The 21,961-nt window shown below is 41.9% G+C and overlaps 1 protein-coding gene and 1 long non-coding RNA gene across 4 annotated transcripts; one reads left to right on the top strand and one right to left on the bottom strand.

The window, feature by feature from the left end:
- The first annotated feature begins 671 nt into the window (after positions 1–671).
- LOC124132056 (UDP-glucuronosyltransferase 1-2-like) lies at positions 672–7,971 on the top strand. Of its 3 annotated transcripts, none has more exons than XM_046495662.2 (3): positions 672–834; positions 1,198–1,367; positions 5,352–7,971. In XM_046495662.2, the coding sequence occupies exon 3, from the start codon at positions 5,366–5,368 to the stop codon at positions 6,887–6,889; it is 1,524 nt and encodes a 507-aa protein (XP_046351618.2). In that variant the 5' UTR covers positions 672–834; positions 1,198–1,367; positions 5,352–5,365; the 3' UTR covers positions 6,890–7,971. The 3 variants fall into 3 exon arrangements, with proteins under 3 accessions (XP_046351618.2, XP_048252442.1, XP_046351619.2); XM_048396485.1 differs by having other exon boundaries at positions 1,198–1,389; XM_046495663.2 differs by lacking the exon at positions 1,198–1,367.
- Positions 7,972–9,104: 1,133 nt separating this feature from the next.
- On the bottom strand, positions 9,105–10,515 carry LOC125379991. Its single transcript, XR_007220986.1, has 3 exons — positions 9,980–10,515; positions 9,540–9,604; positions 9,105–9,246 (listed from the first exon to the last, which is right to left on the bottom strand). It is a non-coding gene; the product is annotated as an uncharacterized LOC125379991 (long non-coding RNA).
- Positions 10,516–21,961: the final 11,446 nt, after the last annotated feature.

The following is a 21,961-nucleotide window of genomic DNA, read 5'->3' as shown; positions in this document are numbered from 1 at the left end:
CACACACAGACACGCGTAGACACAGATGCACACAAACACACATAGACACACACGAACACACACAGAACACATACACAAACACAGGCATATACACACAGACACGCGTAGACACAGATGCACACAAACATAGACACAAACACAAAGACACACACAGAACACATACACAAACACACCCCACATGCACACACACCACACATACATGCACACACACGCACACAGAAACATTTACACACACACACCAATACAGACGCACATACACCAACAGACTGACAGACACGCACGCACACACACACACACACACAGGCACACACACGGGCACACACACACACACACACACACACACACACACACACACACACACACACACACACACACACACACACACACGGGCACGCACACACAGGCACACACGCACGCACACACACAGGCACACGCACGCACACACACAGGCGCACACGCACACACAGACAGAGGGTGACCACCCGATCCCCAGCTTCTACGACCAGCACGCGATGCCAGGAGACGATTCTGACCTGTGACCCCACATGGTCTTCCTATCAGACTGCAACATGTGTGACCCGCACGGACTGCATGACTGGGGGTGTAGCAATAGTGATCGTGTATGAATACAGGTCATTCTCAAGATAACAAGACTCGACAAGCAGGTTAAGGGTTAAAGTTCACAAAGTGGTATCAGAACGAAGTGTACAGCTTGTCACAGTAGCTCCAGCGCCTCCAGAAACTTCAGTCTATTAGGACATCACTGACCGCATATCTCGACATTCTCGACCCCATCTCGACATTCAAAGGCTGCAATATCTCTTTTGGACTCCGGTCAGTACGTGTTTAAACTGATCCCTCTCCTGACATACTCCGCTGCATTCGTCACCACTCGCCCCTTTCCGTAACCTGCAAGAAGACTCGTCCCCCTATCGATGAATGTTATGTGCGAAAATACGACAAACCAATCAGAATGCGCGTATGATTTCAAGTTCTTCGTCAAAGAATCCCTCAGAAACAATTTATGATTTTACATATGTCTTGCATCTAAAAATATACCCAAGACATAGTTAAATGTGGTCAATCATATTGTATAAATCCGCATGTCCTGATGTGCTTTTAATTGCATCTGAAATACATATAATATACGGGGACATATATGTGAAACATTACGCAACGAGTTGACATATGTTTTAGGTATGCCCGTTTGCGCTAAGACGGAACCCGGTCGCAGAAATGGCCACGAGAGGGGCACGAGTCACTATTCGGCTTGACCCGGAATAACACGAGTTGGTCACGAATGACTCCGCTGTTGCATGCGTCAGATACAAGAAATACCGGTCAAGGACTTCGCTTCACGGCTTTAGGTGAGATAACTCTTTGCACAAGGTCAATGTTCTCAGCTGGCAATATTAGACTACGTTACTGCATGAGGAAAATTTGATATATTGTAGAAATTAAATATATACATACATTTGTGTATTGACTTTGAAACCATTTTCCTCTTTGGTCTGATCTGGGTTTTTTTATGGAATGAGTTCTTTGTGTTCAGGGGGCGGTCGGGTAGCCTAGAGGTTAAAGCGTTCGCTCGTCACGCCGAAGACCCGGGTTCGAATTCCGACATGGGTACAATGTGTGAAGCCTATTTCTGGTGTCCCCCACCGTGATATTGCTAAAAATATTGCTAAAAGCGGCGTAAAAACAAACTCACTCACTCACTCTTACTTTTCAGAAATGAAATATTGTTTGCCTGCTGTCTTAATATATAATCGTCACGATATGGCTGAAATATTGCCGATGTGACGTAAAGCATTAACTCACTCACTCACTCACTTAATATATAAACTAGACCATGAAACAGGTTGGTTCCTCATCTCCTTTCCATTACTCACGTTGCTCTTGCTTAAAGGGGGCGGTCGGGTAGCCTAGTGGTTAAAGCGTTCGCTCGTCACGCCGAAGACCCGGGTTCGATTCCCGACATGGGTACAATGTGTGAAGCCCATTTCTGGTGTCCCCCGCCGTGATATTGCTGGAATATTGCTAAAAGCGGCGTAAAACCATACTCACTCACTCACTCACTCACTCTTGCTTAAAGACATTTGATGTGTTGGGCGCAAATGTACATCGAAGGGTCCAAGTCGCACTTAAACCCCCAAACCATATCTTAACATACCAATGTTGTTCACAGTGGTACAGGGCGGTCGGGTAGCCTAGTGGTTAAAGCGTTCGCTCGTCACACCGAAAACCCTGGTTCGATTCCCGACATGGGTACAATGTGTGAAGCCCATTTCTGGTGTCTCCCACTGGAAAATTGCTAAATTCGGCGTTAAACCATACTCACTCACCCACAGTGGTACAAGTAACACACTACCAAATGTTTTCCCACAGATTTCGATAGTAACGTTATATTTTATAAAAAAAATGACGAAGCATTCAACAGCTATTACATGTTCATGTATGCTCAGTTGGGCCTTAAAGCGGCAAGAGTGAGTGAGTGAGTGCGTGCGTGCGTGAGTGAGTGAGTGAGTGAGAGAGTGAGTGAGTGGGTGAGTGAGTGATGGTACTTGTTAATCTGCCTGGCGCTCGGGATTTAGGGGCTAAAACAAGAACTGGTCAGCTCGGAGTCAGTATACTGTGTCTGAGTGGGGTATTCATGCTGGACTGGTCAGCTCGGAGTCAGTATACTGTGTCTGAGTGGGGTATTCATGCTGGACTGGTCGGCTTGGAGTCAGTATACTGTGTCTGAGTGGGGTATTCATGTTGGACTGGTCGGCTTGGAGTCAGTATACTGTGTCTGAGTGGAGTATTCATGTTGGACTGGTCGGCTTGGAGTCAGTATACTGTGTCTGGGTGGGGTATTCATGTTGGACTGGTCGGCTTGGAGTCAGTATACTGTGTCTGAGTGGAGTATTCATGTTGGACTGGTCGGCTTGGAGTCAGTATACTGTGTCTGGGTGGGGTATTCATGTTGGACTGGTCGGCTTGGAGTCAGTATACTGTGTCTGAGTGGGGTATTCATGTTGGACTGGTCGGCTTGGAGTCAGTATACTGTGTCTGAGTGGAGTATTCATGTTGGACTGGTCGGCTTGGAGTCAGTATACTGTGTCTGGGTGGGGTATTCATGTTGGACTGGTCGGCTTGGAGTCAGTATACTGTGTCTGAGTGGGGTATTCATGTTGGACTGGTCGGCTTGGAGTCAGTATACTGTGTCTGAGTGGGGTATTCATGTTGGACTGGTCAGCTCGGAGTCAGTATACTGTGTCTGAGTGGGGTATTCATGCTGGACTGGTCGGCTTGGAGTCAGTATACTGTGTCTGAGTGGGGTATTCATGTTGGACTGGTCGGCTTGGAGTCAGTATACTGTGTCTGAGTGGAGTATTCATGTTGGACTGGTCGGCTTGGAGTCAGTATACTGTGTCTGAGTGGGGTATTCATGTTGGACTGGTCGGCTTGGAATCAGTATACTGTGTCTGGGTGGGGTGTTCATGTTGGACTGGTCGGCTTGGAGTCAGTATACTGTGTCTGAGTGGGGTATTCATGTTGGACTGGTCGGCTTGGAGTCAGTATACTGTGTCTGAGTGGGGTATTCATGTTGGACTGGTCGGCTTGGAGTAAGTATACTGTGTCTGAATGGAGTATTCATGTTGGACTGGTCGGCTTGGAGTCAGTATACTGTGTTTGAGTGGGGTATTCATGTTGGACTGGTCGGCTTGGAGTCAGTATACTGTGTCTGAGTGGAGTATTCATGTTGGTCTGGTCGGCTTGGAGTCAGTATACTGTGTCTGAGTGGAGTATTCATGTTGAACTGGTCAGTTCGGAGTCAGTATACTGTGTCTGAGAGGGGTATTCGTGTTGGACTGGTCGGCTTGGAGTCAGTATACTGTGTTTGGGTAGGGTATTCATGTTGGACTGGTCGGCTTGGAGTCAGTATACTGTGTCTGAGTGGGGTGTTCATGTTGGACTGGTCGGCTTGGAGTCAGTATACTGTGTCTGAGTGGGGTATTCATGTTGGACTGGTCGGCTTGGAGTCAGTATACTGTGTCTGAGTGGGGTATTCATGTTGGACTGGTCGGCTTGGAGTCAGTATACTGTGTCTGAGTGGAGTATTCATGTTGGTCTGGTCGGCTTGGAGTCAGTATACTGTGTCTGAGTGGAGTATTCATGTTGAACTGGTCAGTTCGGAGTGAGTATACTGTGTCTAAATGGGGTATTCATGCTGGACTGGTCGGCTTGGAGTCAGTATACTGTGTCTGGGTGGGGTATTCATGTTGGACTGGTTGGCTTGGAGTCAGTATACTGTGTCTGAGTGGGGTATTCATGTTGGACTGGTCGGCTTGGAGTCAGTATACTGTGTCTGAGTGGGGTATTCATGTTGGACTGGTCGGCTTGGAGTCAGTATACTGTGTCTGAGTGGAGTATTCATGTTGGACTGGTCGGCTTGGAGTCAGTATACTGTGTCTGAGTGGAGTATTCATGTTGGACTGGTCGGCTTGGAGTCAGTATACTGTGTCAGAATGGGATATTCATGTTGGACTGGTCGGCTTGGAGTCAGTATAGTTTGTCTGAGTGGAGTATTCATGTTGGACTGGTCGGCTTGGAGTAAGTATACTGTGTCTGAATGGGGTATTCATGTTGGACTGGTCGGCTTGGAGTCAGTATACTGTGTCTGGGTGGGGTATTCATGTTGGACTGGTCGGCTTGGAGTCAGTATACTGTGTCTTGGTGGGGTGTTCATGTTGGACTGGTCGGCTTAGAGTCAGTATACTGTGTCTGAGTGGAGTATTCATGTTGGACTGGTCGGCTCAGAGTCAGTATACTGTGTCTGAGTGGGGTGTTCATGTTGGACTGGTCGGCTTGGAGTCAGTTTACTGTGTCAAAGTGGGGTATTCATGTTGGAGTGGTTGGCTCAGAGTCAGTATGCTGTGTCTGAGTGGGGTATTCATGTTGGACTGGTCGGCTTGGAGTCAGTATACTGTGTCTGAGTGGGGTATTCATGTTGGACTGGTCGGCTTGGAGTCAGTATACTGTGTCTGAGTGGGGTATTCACGTTAAACTTGTTATCTCAGGGGGTTTGCGTTAGGAAACCGGTATTAACCCGGGCAAGTATAAGCAGCCACACACATACATAGGGATACCGGGGCCAAAAATAAGTTCCCACAACTCGCAAAAGCTGTTACAGATGACGATGATGAGGTTCAAGCACACGACTAATTGTTATTTTGTCGATCGCATCTCATGCCATCAACCCCTGGTTTGTCGGGGCCAGACTCGATCTTTTATTGGCCGCTGTACACCAGTTGTAAAATCAGCTGTACAATGCATTCACTGACCTGTGTTTCTGTTTGAAACAGGTAACTGACGAGGCATGATGCTTCGACTACGGTCTACAGCCACTCCTCTGCTGTTGATGATGACTGCTGCGACGCTGGACGCTGCTACCATCCTCTTCCTCTTCTTCCCCGAGTACAGTCACATCCGGGGCTCTCTGCCGGTGGCTGCGGAGCTGGCTGCACGAGGTCACGTGGTCTGGAATGCTCTTCCGTCATACCTAGCCAATCATGAAGGCCTTCAAGAATCGGGCGTCAATATCCTCCAATACAAATCAGTGGATGGTTATGACATTGAGGCGGACATATTTGACAAGACTATTACTGGATTCTTTGAGCAAGGCAGAGCTCCTGTCCTTTTTGAAGAGTTTAAGAAAATATGTGACATGATATTACGTGACATGAACCTGTTTCGTGCGATTGGGAAACTAAATTTGGATTTGATAGTATTTGATTCTACACCGTTACCAAGAATGCTGACCATTATCGCCTATAAGCTTGAAGTACCGTTTATTTTCTTTGGTGCCTTCTTTGACGCCCAGGCTAGCCGTACACCGTTGGCACTAGCGAGTGACCCCAGTCGTGGTTTACCTGCGACAACGGTTATGAACTTCGGGTATCGTGTGTTAAATTCCGTTGTACATGCTGTGTATTTTATCAGTGACCCCTTCTCGTACCCCCACGCTGTGGCTACATACGCACCCGAGAAGCCTTATATCACCATGGAAGCACTCACAGCTAAAGGCTGGCTGTGGTTAATTGCACAAGAGCCTCTTTTTGAATACCCGAAAGCTACGCTGCCGAGCGTGAAGTTTGTTGGTTCGACATCAGAAACCGAGCCCAAACCTTTACCTGAGCCGTACCTCAAGTTCATGGAAAAAGGGGGTGAAACGACGGTCATAGTATCATTCGGAAGCAAAGTTAAACTTTTACCAGACAAAATATTTCAACTCCTATTGGATGCATTTGCTCGAACAAAGTATAACTATATTTTTAAAACAACTACAAAAATCAAAACCGCTCCTAATATCATGTTAGTTGACTGGATGCCGCAGTCGGATCTACTCGCCCACCCGAACACTAAATTGTTTATAACCCACTGTGGAGCTAATGGTCAAAACGAGGCTTTCTTGAACGGGGTTCCCATGATTGGTTTTCCCATGTTTGCTGAGCAGCCCTATAATGCCAAGAAGTTAGGTTACTTTGGATTCGGTATTGCGATGGATTTGAAAACGTTTACTGTTGATGACTTGGTGTCCAACATCAATGAGGTCATTCAGAATTCTTCCTACTCACAGAAAATCAAGAAAGCTGCGGAAATCACGAAGCTCCGGGAAAGAAGTCCCAAAGATGAAGGTGTTTACTGGATAGAACACGTGCTCAAATATGGTGCCGCCCATCTGAGGTCGTATTGTCAGGACATGCCGTTGTATCAATATTTGTGTCTGGACGTCATCGGGCTTGTCGTGTTCATCCTCCATGTGTGTATTTTCCTTATATGGAAGTCGTGCGGCTACTGTTTTAGAATTATTGTTCACAGACCGAAAGAAAAACGTGACTAACTTGTTAGATTACCAGTTATAGTGCGCATGTTATGGAAGGGGAAAGTGTGAGATTGTTGACGTAAAGATATAATTGACTTGGCTAAGACATCTTGAAAATCTCCGACAATAGGGCCAAACATTTCTCTGACCACGACCACTGATCTGTATTTTCTGATAATTTTTAATGTGAAGTTTACCCGGAATACGGCTTTCCATTGGACGAAATTGGACAATTTGACGTTCATACATTTTTCTCGAGACTATATTCTTGAAATAACGTAAACACTGAAGTACTTCTTACACATTCCTTGGGGAACCCCTAGGAATTCCCTTGCACGAATATATAGAGACGCGTTTTCTGATCATTTAGACCCTTTAATCTTGAACTCATTGATTTAGCATACACTGAGAAACGTCAAAGACTTTGACTGCATGCCCGTTCACTAATATCCCCGCTGCGACCCATCTTCGTGAACACAATGAAGAAATGCACATCAATACAATCGTAGTATCGACTCGATCCGGGTCGAGGCTGACAGTGACAGTCTTCAGTAACCTATAAATTTATCTTAGTATCTATTTGGCACATCTTCACAACCACCTTTCAATGATCGGCCAATTGATCAATGATGACTAAGACGTAACCGGCCATGTTGACGTCTTGTACTTGGTGTAAATGTATTAGGACGCGATGTCATTGTTGCAGACTTACTGAGGTAGTTCTTAACCGACCTTCTCATCCAATGATGATACATTTGAATACATTTGTTGTAAATAAACTACAACAGATGATCCTGTAGACCAAGCTGAGCATCCATACGCTCATGTCAGCTCTCGTTTTGAGGAACTATTTTATCCGCGGTACTGCTGGTTGTTGTATAAATGTCAGTGTAAACATGAAGTCTCACGCACCGCTTTAGATAACATTGTGTAAATATCCAGCTCTCAATGGTGATACAGAACATGATGAGAACTTACTTCCACTTTGTTAGAGTTCATTGGAGTGTGGGGCGGTCGGGTAGCCTAGAGGTTAAAGCGTTCGCTCGTCACGCTGAAGACCCGGGTTCTATTCCCGACATGGGTACAATGTGTGAAGCCCATTTCTGGTGTCACTCGCCGTGATATTGATGGAATATTGCTAAAAGCGGGGTAAAACCTCACTCACTCACTCATTGGAGTATGAACCTTCTTAGAGCGAGGGCCAAACTGTATGAACGTCTGAGCTTGCAAGTACATTTCATACATGTATTCATTTAGCATACAGACCAACGAGTGTTTGTAACGCCGCACTCAGCAATGTTCCAGATGTTCGACGACGACGACAATCCTCTGATTGATATTTTGAAGAACGCTATGAATGAAGTCAGGACCCCCGATCCATCACGACCAGGAATCAGCAGCTCATAGACCAATTAGTAATGTAAAGGCAACATTTGCGAGCTAAGGCAATGACTTCCGGCCTATATTCATCACCTCGTGTCTCTCGTGCAACATTGCCTTGAACATTGGTGACATACGAATCGAAACAAACTTCTCTTTGTTTCTATGGTTCTCGGGGGGACGGGTGGCCCAGTCGTCTAAGGCGCCGCGACTCGCTGTGGGTTCGAATCCCGGTTCACCCCGATTATGTTTCTAGGTTTGTCAGCACCATACCCGTGCTCGTGGGTTTCACCGAAGTGGTAAACGTCTGAGACCTGCATCACTTCGGGCTTTCCTCCCACATTAAGCTGACACGCCGTGATATAACTGGAATACTGTTAAAAGCGGCGTAATTTATATTACCTTATTTGTTTTTTCTCGTCAAAGGTTTATCTAACTGCTATAAAAACAAGAAAACATCAAAGTTCCTCGCCATATGTGATGCCTCACAAACGCATAATTATGATGTTACTGAAAGGCATGAAGGAGCATAATTATATTAACCACAAATAACACAACGCTTTTGTCGAAAAAAATATGATATATTTTGAGTATTGGGCAATACAGTTGATACATTTGCGCATTTGTTTAACGCCGCACTCAGCAGTATTCCAGCCATATGACGGCGTGAGCCTGGGCAAGATAATCCAGTGATTGACACCAAGAGCATCGAACTGCGCAATTGGAATATGTTATGCATCGACCAAATCGGCGAGCCTGACTACCCAATCCTGTTCGTCGCCTCTTAAGGCAAGCATGGGTTGCTGAAGACCTATTCTAACATGGGTCTTTATTTAAAAAGTAGATCGAAGGAAATGGAAGCAATTTCTGGCACAAATGTAAACATGTGGAAATAGTGTTGTAGACCTTATGTGTAATCCTTAGTCGCAAGAGATTACAGTCCACGGGGTTGTGAGAAAATTCAGTTTATTCAGCAAGGCATATAGAAGACACTCCTGAAACAATTTAAAATCACAATATATCACGTGTTTCAGAATAAATGTACACATTAAATGTAAAGTATCAATCTGCTTCTTCATAACTCATTACATCGTTACAGCAGATACACAAATATATTTCTGCCTCGATAACTTATCAGTGCAGATGTACCTTCATATACAAAGACAATATAATTACACATTATTAAACGCATAACTGAGGAAATCATTAAATCATCACATAATCATATTATGCATAATGAATGCACAACATGAACATATTATATAGATAAACTATATACAAAACATACCCTGTGTGTGACACGAGAGTGTAACATGCCTTCTGCCAGTCGTCTCATTCGACAGTCACATGAAACTAAATACAGATACAATATTAATTATAATATTGTAAATAACATATATAATCACGGCATATACATGCATACATCTAGAGAGATATGTACAAAGTCTAGAAATACACCAGATTTACTAAATAATAGCAAATATGCATCAAATACCATAATACACAAAATACCAAATAACCAATGCATTGAAATATAAAATATATGTATAGATAAGCAATACTCATGAATCAGACCCTAATCTCATCACACTCACCTCATTCACTCAACCTATCGTTTGTTTATGTTTACAAGTTATTTAAAACACATTTTATCATTTATTACTTGATTTATACTAATGATTGAAATTATAATGTTTAGATTGATACAGATTAATTATGATTACTAACCTTGATAACTTGATCCTCAATCCATTGCTGTGCAGTGCAGGTGGGTGTGTGCAGCATAAGATTAGCAATGGCAGGTGAGAAAGGGATTTGAATTGAAAGGTATACTAATTGGCTCACAACAGGTAACCCTAATGACGAGCAAACAATAGAACAAAACACCCTTGGAAGTAAAATAGACTGGACCATTGACCTTTGACCCAGTACAAAGTTATCAGTAGCAGATACTGATAAGGACACAACTAATGATAGATAGAAACCAGGAAATGACACAACCCTCTGTTGAATCAACAAGCTGAAATAGAAAAGACAAGTTACTTTATCTACACTAAAAATACTAACATATTTACAAGCTGCAGAATTAACACCTACTACAATAGTACCAAAACTGCCAACAACATTGGCAGATGCACATACTCAAATAATAGATCACATTCTTTTTACACTTGGCATTTGGTTATAATAATGTAAATGAGAATACTAAGGGCTCAATATGGCAAAAAAGTCGTACTAGATAAGGGACTGCCTAAAAGTCGGGCCAAGAAAAGTCGGGCCGGGCCGGGCCAGCGGGTAATACTAAAAATGGATTGCAGAATAATAAAACGAAACGTGCATATCTAGGCAGATCTCAAATGTCCAGAAACGGATAGGTTTGCTCATTTAATTGAGTTTGAATCAAAATGTATCTTCAGCAATGTAATGAACTGATAATTATAGCTACATACCGAGAGTTCATACCGAAAAGTCAGTGTCTTGACTGTGTCTTTACTTTGATGAGAAGGTTTCTCACCGACCTTAACGTGCAGGGGTGTGATGTCCTGGGCAGGAATACGAAATGACAGTGTTTTGACTACTCTTCTTTCATTAATTAACATGTTTGGCATACCTAATTAACCTTTACTAATTCATGTTAAACCAACACAGGATGTTTTCTGCAAGTGGATATTCGCGAATGTCATAGGACTGACACGACACGTGTTAATAACTGTCAAAGCGCTTCTAAAAATACAACACATACTTTACATCTATAGGCTAATTATAATATCATATCTACCTATATAACACTTTAGTGTCTCATATTGCAGTAGAAAACACGGTGCTCAAAAGTGAAGCCCTTTTCCCTCTACATCAGAAGTGCTTTGCTTGTGTTGGGTCCGACTTGGCCCGGGCGGTCAAAATCAACTTTAAACACACAGATGTATCTTCAAATGTGTTTACATCTATAGATTAGTGTTATATCTACCTACATACCACTTTATAATGTCACGGTACATCGTATTTAAAGAAAACAAGGTGCTCAAAGTCAAGCATTTTCACTGTATTTTCTTAAGAAAATTTCTGTCAGAAGTGTTGGGTCCGACTTGGCCCGGGCTCTCAAAATCAACTTAAACCTCACAGATGTATCATCAAATGTGTTTACATCTATAGATTAGTGTTATATCTACCTATATACCACTTTATAATGTCACGGTACATCGTATTTAAAGAAAACAAGGGTCTCAAAGTGAAGCCCTTTTCCCTGTACATTCTCAACATAGTCTCTATCAGAAGAGTTTGTCTTGTGTTGGGTCCGGCTTGGCCCGGGAGGTCAAAATCAACTTTAAACACACAGATGTATCTTCAAATGTGTTTACATCTATAGATTAATGTTATAATGCTGTTGTTGTTGCATTAGGGGTTTAAGAGGTCGCCTTCTGCCTTAGCAATTTCGGCTGACCTGTCCCTCTTTGGGACTCCTGTGTGTGAGAAGGGTTCACATATCTATTGTGAGTTCGGTGTTCACATAATTTCTGTTTTTGCATTGATATGATTTCATTTTTATCCTTGGCTGCTCTGTTTATATACGTTCGAGCAGCTGTCCATCTCTCAGAAATAGAGTTAGTTTGGCCTTCGCTATTGCATCTCTTGGCTTTAGGAGATCTATGACAGCTAGTGGATCTAACTGCAATTCTTGTTTTAACCTAGCCCGGGCTGGGGCATGGTCTTGACATTCTAGTAACACGTGGTTAATGGTTTCAGCCTGATTGCAAGATGAACAAACCTTGTCAGAGTGCTTTTTGTGACCAAGTCTGAGGCGTGAGATAGCAGTTTCAATTTTCCTTTCATTTGAGTATGAGTTTGGCTTTTGTTTGACCTTGGGTTGAATTTTGTATAGCCATCTGCTGATCTTACTTGCGTCCCATTGGGCTGGCCATCTTTTTGCTATGGAGGCTTTGATTTTGCTTTTTATCTCTAGTTTACTAAAGGGAATAGCATGTATATCCGCTTTGTCTAGAGCTAGCTTCGCCAGTGAGTCTGCTTTTCCATTTCCATGAATATCTATGTGAGAGGGGATCCAACACAGCTCCACCTGTTGCCCTTGTTCTGATAGTTTTGTATATTCGTATAGAATATTGTTGACTGTGTTTGGCCTGGAGTTTGAGTTTCTCCCACTGATTGCCTGAAGAGCACTTAGCGAGTCTGATAGGACGACTGCCTTTGCTTCCGGGAGTTACGGTATGAGTTTGAGTGCATGATGAATTGCCTCCAATTCAGCCGTGAATACTGACTGACCATCAGGCAAGCGAACTGAATGTGCTTGGGGTTTGGAGCTGTGGATATGGATCCCGTAACCAGCACTGTTGTTGATAGGATTCTTGGATCCATCAGTGTATATATGGGCCCAGCTGTCCCGGGTAGTTTGAATTTTAGTGATAGCTACTGATCGTAGTAGGGTTGGGTTTTCTCTTTCAGTGACTTCTGATGTTAAAGCAGTGTCAACTTTGGGAGTTTGTAAAGTCCAGGGAGGGTGTAACCCTTTGTAGTGACTTTCTGGAGGCTGAATGTCATCGCAATTGTGACTTCGAATGAGTTCACGTACTAATATCCCAGATGGCTTTAGTGAGGGATTTTTTCGAGCTAGGGCTTCATCTCGAGCGTTTTTGTCTTGCCATATCTTTTTAACCAAAGGGTTTGATGTTCGTCCCCAGAACGATAATATTGCCTGCTCTCTTCTTAGTTTCAATGGGAGTTCTCCCGTTTCTACTTGTAGTGCTTCTAGTGAGGTGCCTGTCGCTGCGCCTGTGGCCAGCATTAGGGCTTTGTATTGTATTCTGTCTAGGCGCCTCAAGACAGTATTTGATGCTGAGTGAAAAGCCTCACAACCATAGTCAATTGTTGATCTGATAAGAGCTTTGTAGAGGTCCAGCTGAGTGTCCCTCGATGTGCCCCAAGATGTGACTGAAATTTTGCTCGTAATACCTTCAGGTCTTTTTGACATCTGTTTTCCACATATTCTATATGCTTGCGCCAAGTGAGGTGTTGATCAAGGATAACCCCAAGAAATATTGCAGATTTTTCGAATTTGATAGGTTTGCCTTTTATGGAGACACGGGGTATCATAGCATCTTTCCCCCGGCGTTTGAATAGAACTCCAACAGTTTTTTCACTTGAAAGGGTGAATCCCCATTTATTGCACCATTGATCTACTCCGTCCAGGGCTGACTGGAGTTTTTTTCTGATTTGTGAGATATCCCTGTGCTTCACCCATATTGCTCCGTCATCAGCGAACTTAGAAGTTTGGGTAGGAGAGTTGACATGGTCAAAAAGATCATTTATCATGATATTAAACAGGGTTGGGCTTATAATGCTGCCTTGTGGCGTGCCATTGTCCAGTGCCATAGGATCCGATCGATTGTTCCCTGTTTTAACTGATAGCGACCTGTCTTGCAGGAGGCTGTCTATGAAGTTTGCCATGTTCCCTTCAACTCCATTTTGTGATAGTTTTGAGAGGAGTGCGTCATGCCATACCATGTCGAAGGCTTTGCTGAAGTCCAGAAATACTGCGGCTAGGTATTGTCTGTTTAATTGGGCTTTTTTTATTTCATTTTCCAGTCTTAGAATATGATCTAGACACGAGTGTCCCTTCCTGAAGCCACTTTGGTCAGGTTTTATGTGGTTGCCAGTTTCAGGATGATGCATGAGCCTTTTTGTAACCATGGCTTCAATGGCTTTGCATATGTTTGAGGTGAGTGAGATCGGTCGATAAGAGTTTGGTAGGCCTTCGTTTTTCCCTTGCTTTAGCAGCGGGATAACCGCAGCATGTTTCCATACTTTTGGAACTTCTCCTTTGGACCATATCGTGTTATACAACTCAGTGAGTAAGCCTTTGGTTTGATCAGGTAGGTTTTTCAATATCTCGTAGCTGGTTGTGTCAAAACCAGGTGCTGTGCCTTTTCTATGTTGTATCGCATCATCAAACTCTGTCACAGTAAATTGTATATTGTATACCAGATGCTTGCTTTGCGGCCGTTTTGAGATCTTAGGCATAAGCATTTTTTCCTGTTTGAATTCTTCGCTGCAATTTGTGTTGCTGCTGACAGATGAGAAGTGCTCAGCTAGAATGTTGGCCTTTTCTTTGACTGTATGGGTATTGGCTAACTTGGGAATTTTTGTGGGTTTACGTTTACCCCTGATTGCGTGTATTTTGCTCCAGACTGTTTTAGCCTTTGTTTTCTCATTAAGGGATTTGCCTCAAGGTCTGCCATGACTCTTTTTTAGAATCGTCTATGAGTTGTCTTACTTTCGTCCTGGCTGCTCGGACTTGGGCAAAGGCTGATTTATCCCTTTTTGACCTATTTAGGGCTTTCTTTCTCACTCTCCTAGCTTTTGCTATTTCCCTGTTCCACCATGGTACCGGCGTTTTGCCAGTTTTGTGGTCTTTTTTTTGAATTGATTTTTCAGCTTCGGCAATAATTGCTTAGGAGAGATTTTGGCAAAAAAGATCAGGATCATGCGAGGCAATTTCTAAGGACTTGAATGATATACATTCCTTCCTGAATTTAGGCCAGTCAGCCTTTGCATAGTCCCATGTGGGCTGAGTATTGGGCTGTTCCTCTAATTGTGGTGGGCTACCTATGTAGGTGAGTATAGGAAGGTGATCGCTTCCCCAAGTGTAGTGTTATAACTACCTATGTACCACTTTATAATGTCACAGTTTATCGCATAACTGGATTGACACCAATGACCTTATTTGTCTTAATAACAATCAACCAACCAGAATCCCTCTCAACCCCCTCCAATCTCCCACTTCTATTGACCTATCTATCAGCACACCACACCTCCAATCTCCCACTTCTATTGACCTATCTATCAGCACACCACACCTCCAGTCTAAACTCAACCAGAATCCCTCTCAACCCCCTCCAATCTCCCACTTCTATTGACCTATCTATCAGCACACCACACCTCCAATCTAAACTCAGTTGGGAGGTCCATACAGATACCTGGGGCAGCGATCACCTGCCCATTAAAATCTCCACAACCATAACCACTCCCAGCATAAATTCTACACCATCCCCACCCCACCCCCCTTCAGACCACCCCTCCCAACAACCTAAATTTAACTTTAAAAAAGCAGATTGGAACAACTTTAAAACTCTGTGCAACCAAACAGACATCTACGACATACATAACCAAGACAACCACATATGTAACACCAACTTTACCCACACCTTACACAAAATAGCAATTCAATGTATCCCTACCATCAAAAAATATCCTAACCACACACCTGTACCCTGGTGGAGCCCAGACATTCAAAAATCAAGAAAATTAAGAAAAAAAAGCACTAAACAAGGCTAAGCGGGACAAAACAAAAATCCCCTTAGCCAAAGCTCTTAGAAACTCTACAAAGCAAATAATAAGAGCAGCCAAAAGAAACCATTGGGAACAATTTCCAAGCACCTTGGAAATGGGGAAACAAAACACCAAAATTCTATGGAAAAAACTCAAACCAAAAAAGATAACTCTAAAGCCCATTCTGCCCCCACTTTTCCTAACTTAAATACAGATAAAGAAAAGGCTAATGCCATGGCTGCTCACTTCTCGGCAAGTAGTAGCTCCACCAACCACACACCAAACATGCAAAACATAATCAAAAACCACCCCACCTACACACAAAGTCCCCACCTCACCCATAAGGCATTCAATAAAATAATCAATCTACATGAATTACAAACAGCAATCTACAGTAAAAACACAGCCCCAGCCACAGGACCAGATAATATCAGCTATGTCATTCTTAACCATCTCCCCTTAAAACTACAAAAATTACTCCTACAACTATATAACCAAATCTGGACTTCTGGCACTATACCCAAATCTTGGAAAACAGCTCAGGTGGTACCGGTTCTCAAACCAGGGAAACCCTCACGCGATCCGGATTCCTATAGGCCTATCTCTCTTACGTCCCATATCTGTAAAATTATGGAATCCATCATTAATAACAGATTAAAATTCCAAATTTCATCCCAAAACCTTCTACAAGAGGACCAGAGCGGCTTCAGGGCAAACCGCCAAACACTAGACCATATTTTACATTTGGAACACGACGTCAAAACAGCACTCGCCCAGAAACAATATACCCTGGCCATTTTCTTTGATTTAAGTAAAGCTTTCTATATGGTTTGGCATAACGGCCTGATTCAAAAACTTAAAGAAAAAGCCATAGATGGTAAGATTCTAAATTTCATCCATTCTTTCTTAACTGACAGAAATATCACAATTAAAACTAACAACTCACTTTCTGATCTACATCTTTTAGAATTTGGCACCCCACAGGGAAGCATCATCTCTCCAACTTTATTTAATTTCATGATAGACGACATATTCTCGCCTAACCCTAATAACACCACCACTGCTAAATTTGCTGATGACATCTCTTTTTGGACGTCGTCTACATCTATAAAACAAATCAAAAAAAGAATCCAACCTCTACTAAATCATATTCAAAAATGGGCATCCCAGTGGGGATTCAAAACCAATACACAAAACACCATTGGCTTACTTTTCAAAAACAAACGCATGCAAAATTATACACCCAAACTAACACTTAACAAAGAAGCTATCATATTCAAAAATCAAGCAAAATTCCTAGGAGTCACCTTCGACCAACAATTAACATGGGCCCCCCATATTTATAACTTGGTCACATCATGTCAAAAAGATCTAAATCTAATGAGAGCCATAAGTGGGTCTGATTGGGGTGCTGACAAACAAACACTACTCAACATATATAAATCACTTATACTACCCAAAATTGACTACGCCGCTCCGGTCCTCCACTCTATCACAGATAAGCTAGACCAAAAACTCATATCTATCCAGTATAAAGCCCTAAAAATAGCCCTGGGGACCAGAACCGGTGCCTCCCTTAATTCACTTCAACTAATTTCTGGAACCACATCAATCAAGCTTAGACGCGATCAAACCACACTAAATTACTGGGCTGGGGCCCAACATAACCCCATATACAAACAAATCACAGATAAATACACAAATCTTAGACCTGCCACACTCAAAAAGTTTAAAAACAACCATAACCTAGCCCCATTTTTCAACACATCTATATAAACTCATTAAAACCCACAAACTTGAAAACATCAAACACACCCACCCCTGCCACACATACATTAATGACAAACCGGCTCCTAATACTGACTGCTCATTACATAAACTCTTTACTACCCAAACCGACTTAACCAAAACAGACAAACTGCAAAAAACAAACCAATATATACATCAAAACTGGCCTAACCATACACACATTTACACTGACGCCTCCCAAAATAACAAGAATATCACAGGTCTAGGAATCCAAGTCACTCAACCAGTCCCCATTACCACACACTTCCATTATACTAACTACACACACACTACTACTGCAGAACTACTCGCCATTCAATGTGCATATCACTATATCAAACAATCCAAGGACACAAACTTTCAAATCATTTCGGACTCATTAGGCTCATTATCCCAAATTCAAAACAAAACATCTAAATCGCGTCAAGACATCATAAGCAATATCATAGACATACATAACAACATCACAGAAACAAACAAAACAATAACACTACTCTGGGCACCTGCACACACAGGAATACAAGGCAACCACCTAGCAGACACAGCAGCAATATTAGCTACCACACACCCATCACCCTGCATTAACTTCACCACAAGTAAGGCCGAAATCAAATCAATAATCAGAAAAAACATAAAGAGTCAAAATTTCCAAATTAATATTCAAAATTCTAAGTCCACATGGATAAAATCTCTTTTCATTAAACCTGTCACTAAATGCCGCAACTTTACAAAGTCAATCATCACGGATAAAATTATAAATAGAATGCTTAGTGGCCAAATCAACCTAAATGAAATACTACACAAACAGAACAGACATCCACACCCAAGCTGCTCTCATTGCAATACACCTGAAAACCTTGACCATATATTTAACCACTGCAAACAACACAAACAACAACGAGTTATAAATAGAATGCTTAGTGGCCAAATCAACCTAAATGAAATACTACACAAACAGAACAGACATCCACACCCAAGCTGCTCTCATTGCAATACACCTGAAAACCTTGACCATATATTTAACCACTGCAAACAACACAAACAACAACGAGTTCAGCTATATAACTCCCCCCTCCCCCCCCCCCCCCCCCCCCCCCCACACACACACACACACACAAACACACACACAGTACAGAAACAATATCAGTCTACTACTCAACCCGACAAATAATCCCTCTAAATATACCCATATAGCCAAATTCCTAAAACCAACAAACCTTATAAATAGACTTTAGAACTATCCCAAACAAATCTTAGCTAAAAACCACCATCTACAAAATCACCACTTTTGCAATTTAGGATCGGGGTCCAAATTCCTAGCGCGGATTGCCTTCTCCGACGTCCGCGCGACAAATTCTCCCATATCCAGCCACTCATAACCATGTTCGTTAATCCAGCCACCTACCCAAGCAAAGCCAACTCGCTCACGACTGCCACACCCCTCGACTCCCTTTACCTATTCCGTCGTGTTAGTTTTCAAGGATCATACTCACAGGGTAACACTTGGAGAAGGTAAGGTGAGACACTTTGCATTTCAGGATAAACCTCTCCCTCAACCCTGCTTAATGCTTCTATTATCTATGAGTGTGTTTAGGAAAACAGGATTATCTGAGACAGTTGTAATCTGCCATACCGCGAGAATACGTGCTGCATCTCCGAGCAGCTCGTTCTGTGAAAACACACTTCTCCTGAACCTGACTTGGACCACTCAGTATTATTGTCGTGATGGTTAAAATACGCCATAAATTATAGTTCTCTAGTGTAAACAAGCAAAAAATCACCAAAAAATGGCATAACGTATATCTAAACTCAAATAGCCAAATCAAAAAAGTACTCAGCAAACCACTAACCAAACCAAAAATTCTCCATCCATCAAAAAAAATCGACAGAGTAATCACTAAACTCCAAACAGGACACACCAACCTAAATAACCACCTATTTTTTTTTTTAAAAACACACTACAGGTAACTGCCCACACTGCAAACAACCAGAAACCCCAGAACACGCACTCATCCACTGCGCACACTACCTAACACATCGAACCGCATTACAAACCACCCTCAATCTAAACAAGGCTCTCACTCTAGAAGCAATACTAAACCCACAAAATAAACTAGAAAACTTCAAGGCCTTAGGCGAATTCTTAATCAAAACGGAACTAATAAAACGCATCTAAAAACACAATAACCTACCAAATCAAAATCACATAAACAAACAAACATCCACCATACCCAGCTCCCTCAGTTCTCCTCCCCAACCCCATCGGCATCTATTCCAAATCTCAAAATGCCCTAATTATATATAAGCAACCCCTAAAGCCCCCTCTTGGGTTGCACAGACCACTTTCTCCCCTTTCGGAAACACATTAAATGGCTTGGCCGGGACCGTGTGCGAAATACGCATCAGTCGGAAAGCGCACGTTAAATCTCCAAAGTAAGTAAGTAAGTAAGTAAAGTTCTCTATATATCTAGCAACCTTTTTCATATAAGCAACCCCTAAAGCCCCCTCTTGGGTTGCACACACCACTTTCGCACCTTTCGGAAAAACATTAAATGGCCTGGCCGGGCCCGTGTGCGAAATACGCATCAGTCGGAAAGCGCACGTTAAATCTTCAAAGTAAGTAAGTAAGTAAGCAACTTTGTTTTACAGTCGTAATGTTTAAGATTATTAACCACCCGGGACAAGTCGATCCGACAGGTTGAATGATACGCAGGATGCAAAAGGAGGTAAACGCTAGTACGGTACAGAAACTGAAGTAAGTTGGGCTCTCTTAGTTTTCTGTATGCTTACACATCATCACGTCATACTGAATTTAATTTAGTTTCTTATTCTAATACTGCTAATCTTTGTCAGTGGCCAGTGAAAGTATCACAAGGGAAAATTCCAATATATACAAAATATACAATATGTATATATGGTATGTCCAAAAATATACAATTTTGTATATATGGTATATGCAAAAATATGCAATTTTGTATAAATGGATAGATTTTACCACTGCTTTACTCAGTTCCTTTTTACTGGATTCTCACAATATGTGGTTGATATTGAAAATATTACTAATAATACCGGACAGTATTATTGCATGTGACAAATATACTTTAAAACTATGTTCATTATGACAACTATATTTGGAGTGTTTTACATAATAAAGAAATAGAAGATTTCAGCAGACTTTTGTAACTGTTAGATATATAATACGTCCGCCTACTGTTTACAAATAAGATGATCTATACATACAAGTAGTTCAGAGTAGTTTTAAACAGTGACGGTAAAATATATTTATCGTGAATAGCGGCAAATATGAACATATACAATTTAATATATATGTTTCTGTTATGTCATGGTATGTTGATTCTGAATCTAAAATATTGCTTGATATTGTTTGCCAAACAGTTGTATGCACTGTCGATCGTGATACTTCTACTTAAGTATATAAAAAAGGATGTTTGTTTAGACATGCGTTCATTGTAAACAACGGCGCCGTGTTTTCGTTTGCTGGTTAGCTTTTACAGGTAAAAGCAAAGTTAATCGCATTACTTTCGTGACGCATTTTAGGCCTGTCATACAGTTCCTGAAACAAATATATCCAATACAGCCGATGCAAGTCAATCATATTTGGCAAGACTAGATTACTGCAGTAATATATTTTATCAATATAATCAAACAATTGTTTTTATTTTTGTAAAATATATGTTCATTTCAGAAACTAGATGTTAGTCTAGCCAGCGGTCTAAACTCGCATTAATTTGTTTACACGTTTCATGATTTACAGTATTCGTGAAGAATATGTAACAATTAACCACAATTAGAGCCTTTGGTAGGAGTAGAGGGAGTGATAAGCATAGACTTGCTAAGTATTTTATGATATTCATGATAGCTCAAAAGAAACTTTGACTTATGTTTGTAGTACACCCCAAAAAGAGGGATAACACAAGTGATATATTAAGATGACATACAACTTATACATACTTGCGTGTATAAACTACTATCAAACAGTGAGGATAACAGGTGTTTGCATAGAGGTGAGCGTATCCTGCACCACCGGTGGAACAAACACACGCAAAGGCAAGTTAGTTGTTAAACCCGAAAAACACGGAAACGTTTGGCACAAGTCAAAACAGAGAATTTCATCGGACAAAACTCCATTTGCTACTTCTGTGGTAGTCACCAATCAACCCATTTATACTTCCAAAAATAGCTTTAACCCTTTTAAAGCTTTTGAGAAATTCAACAGTATGGGTTTGGTCTGACAAAGCAAGAAGCACAAATGGGGCATGTTTCGGCCAATGATTAGAGTATTCTTGCAAGTCTAAGGGTCCAACAGGAGTTATTTCTGCGACATGCTATTTCAAAACCCAAAGGTATTAATGAGATTGACCTGGATAGCCTATTCGCATCTGATAATATTAACATTATCACTGAAGATCTGACTTGTAGACTTAAAGACATATTTGATAAATACATTCCAACTAAAACTGTCACAATACGAACAAAGGATCCTCTATGGATAAATAACGAGATACGCTCTCTTCACAAAATTGCTAAAAACAGAAACCGACCGTCAGATTGGGAAAAATT

This window comes from Haliotis rufescens, unplaced genomic scaffold, assembly GCF_023055435.1.
Source record: "Haliotis rufescens isolate VD_foot unplaced genomic scaffold, xgHalRufe1.0.p SCAF_15, whole genome shotgun sequence".
NCBI classification, from domain to species: domain Eukaryota; kingdom Metazoa; phylum Mollusca; class Gastropoda; order Lepetellida; family Haliotidae; genus Haliotis; species Haliotis rufescens.
This window is presented reverse-complemented; position numbering and strand designations above follow the sequence as displayed.

What these genes read in the sequence shown, in the direction of transcription:
- LOC124132056 (XM_046495663.2), top strand. Translation starts at nt 5,366, where the DNA reads ATGATGCTTCGACTACGGTCTACAGCCACTCCTCTGCTGTTGATGATG.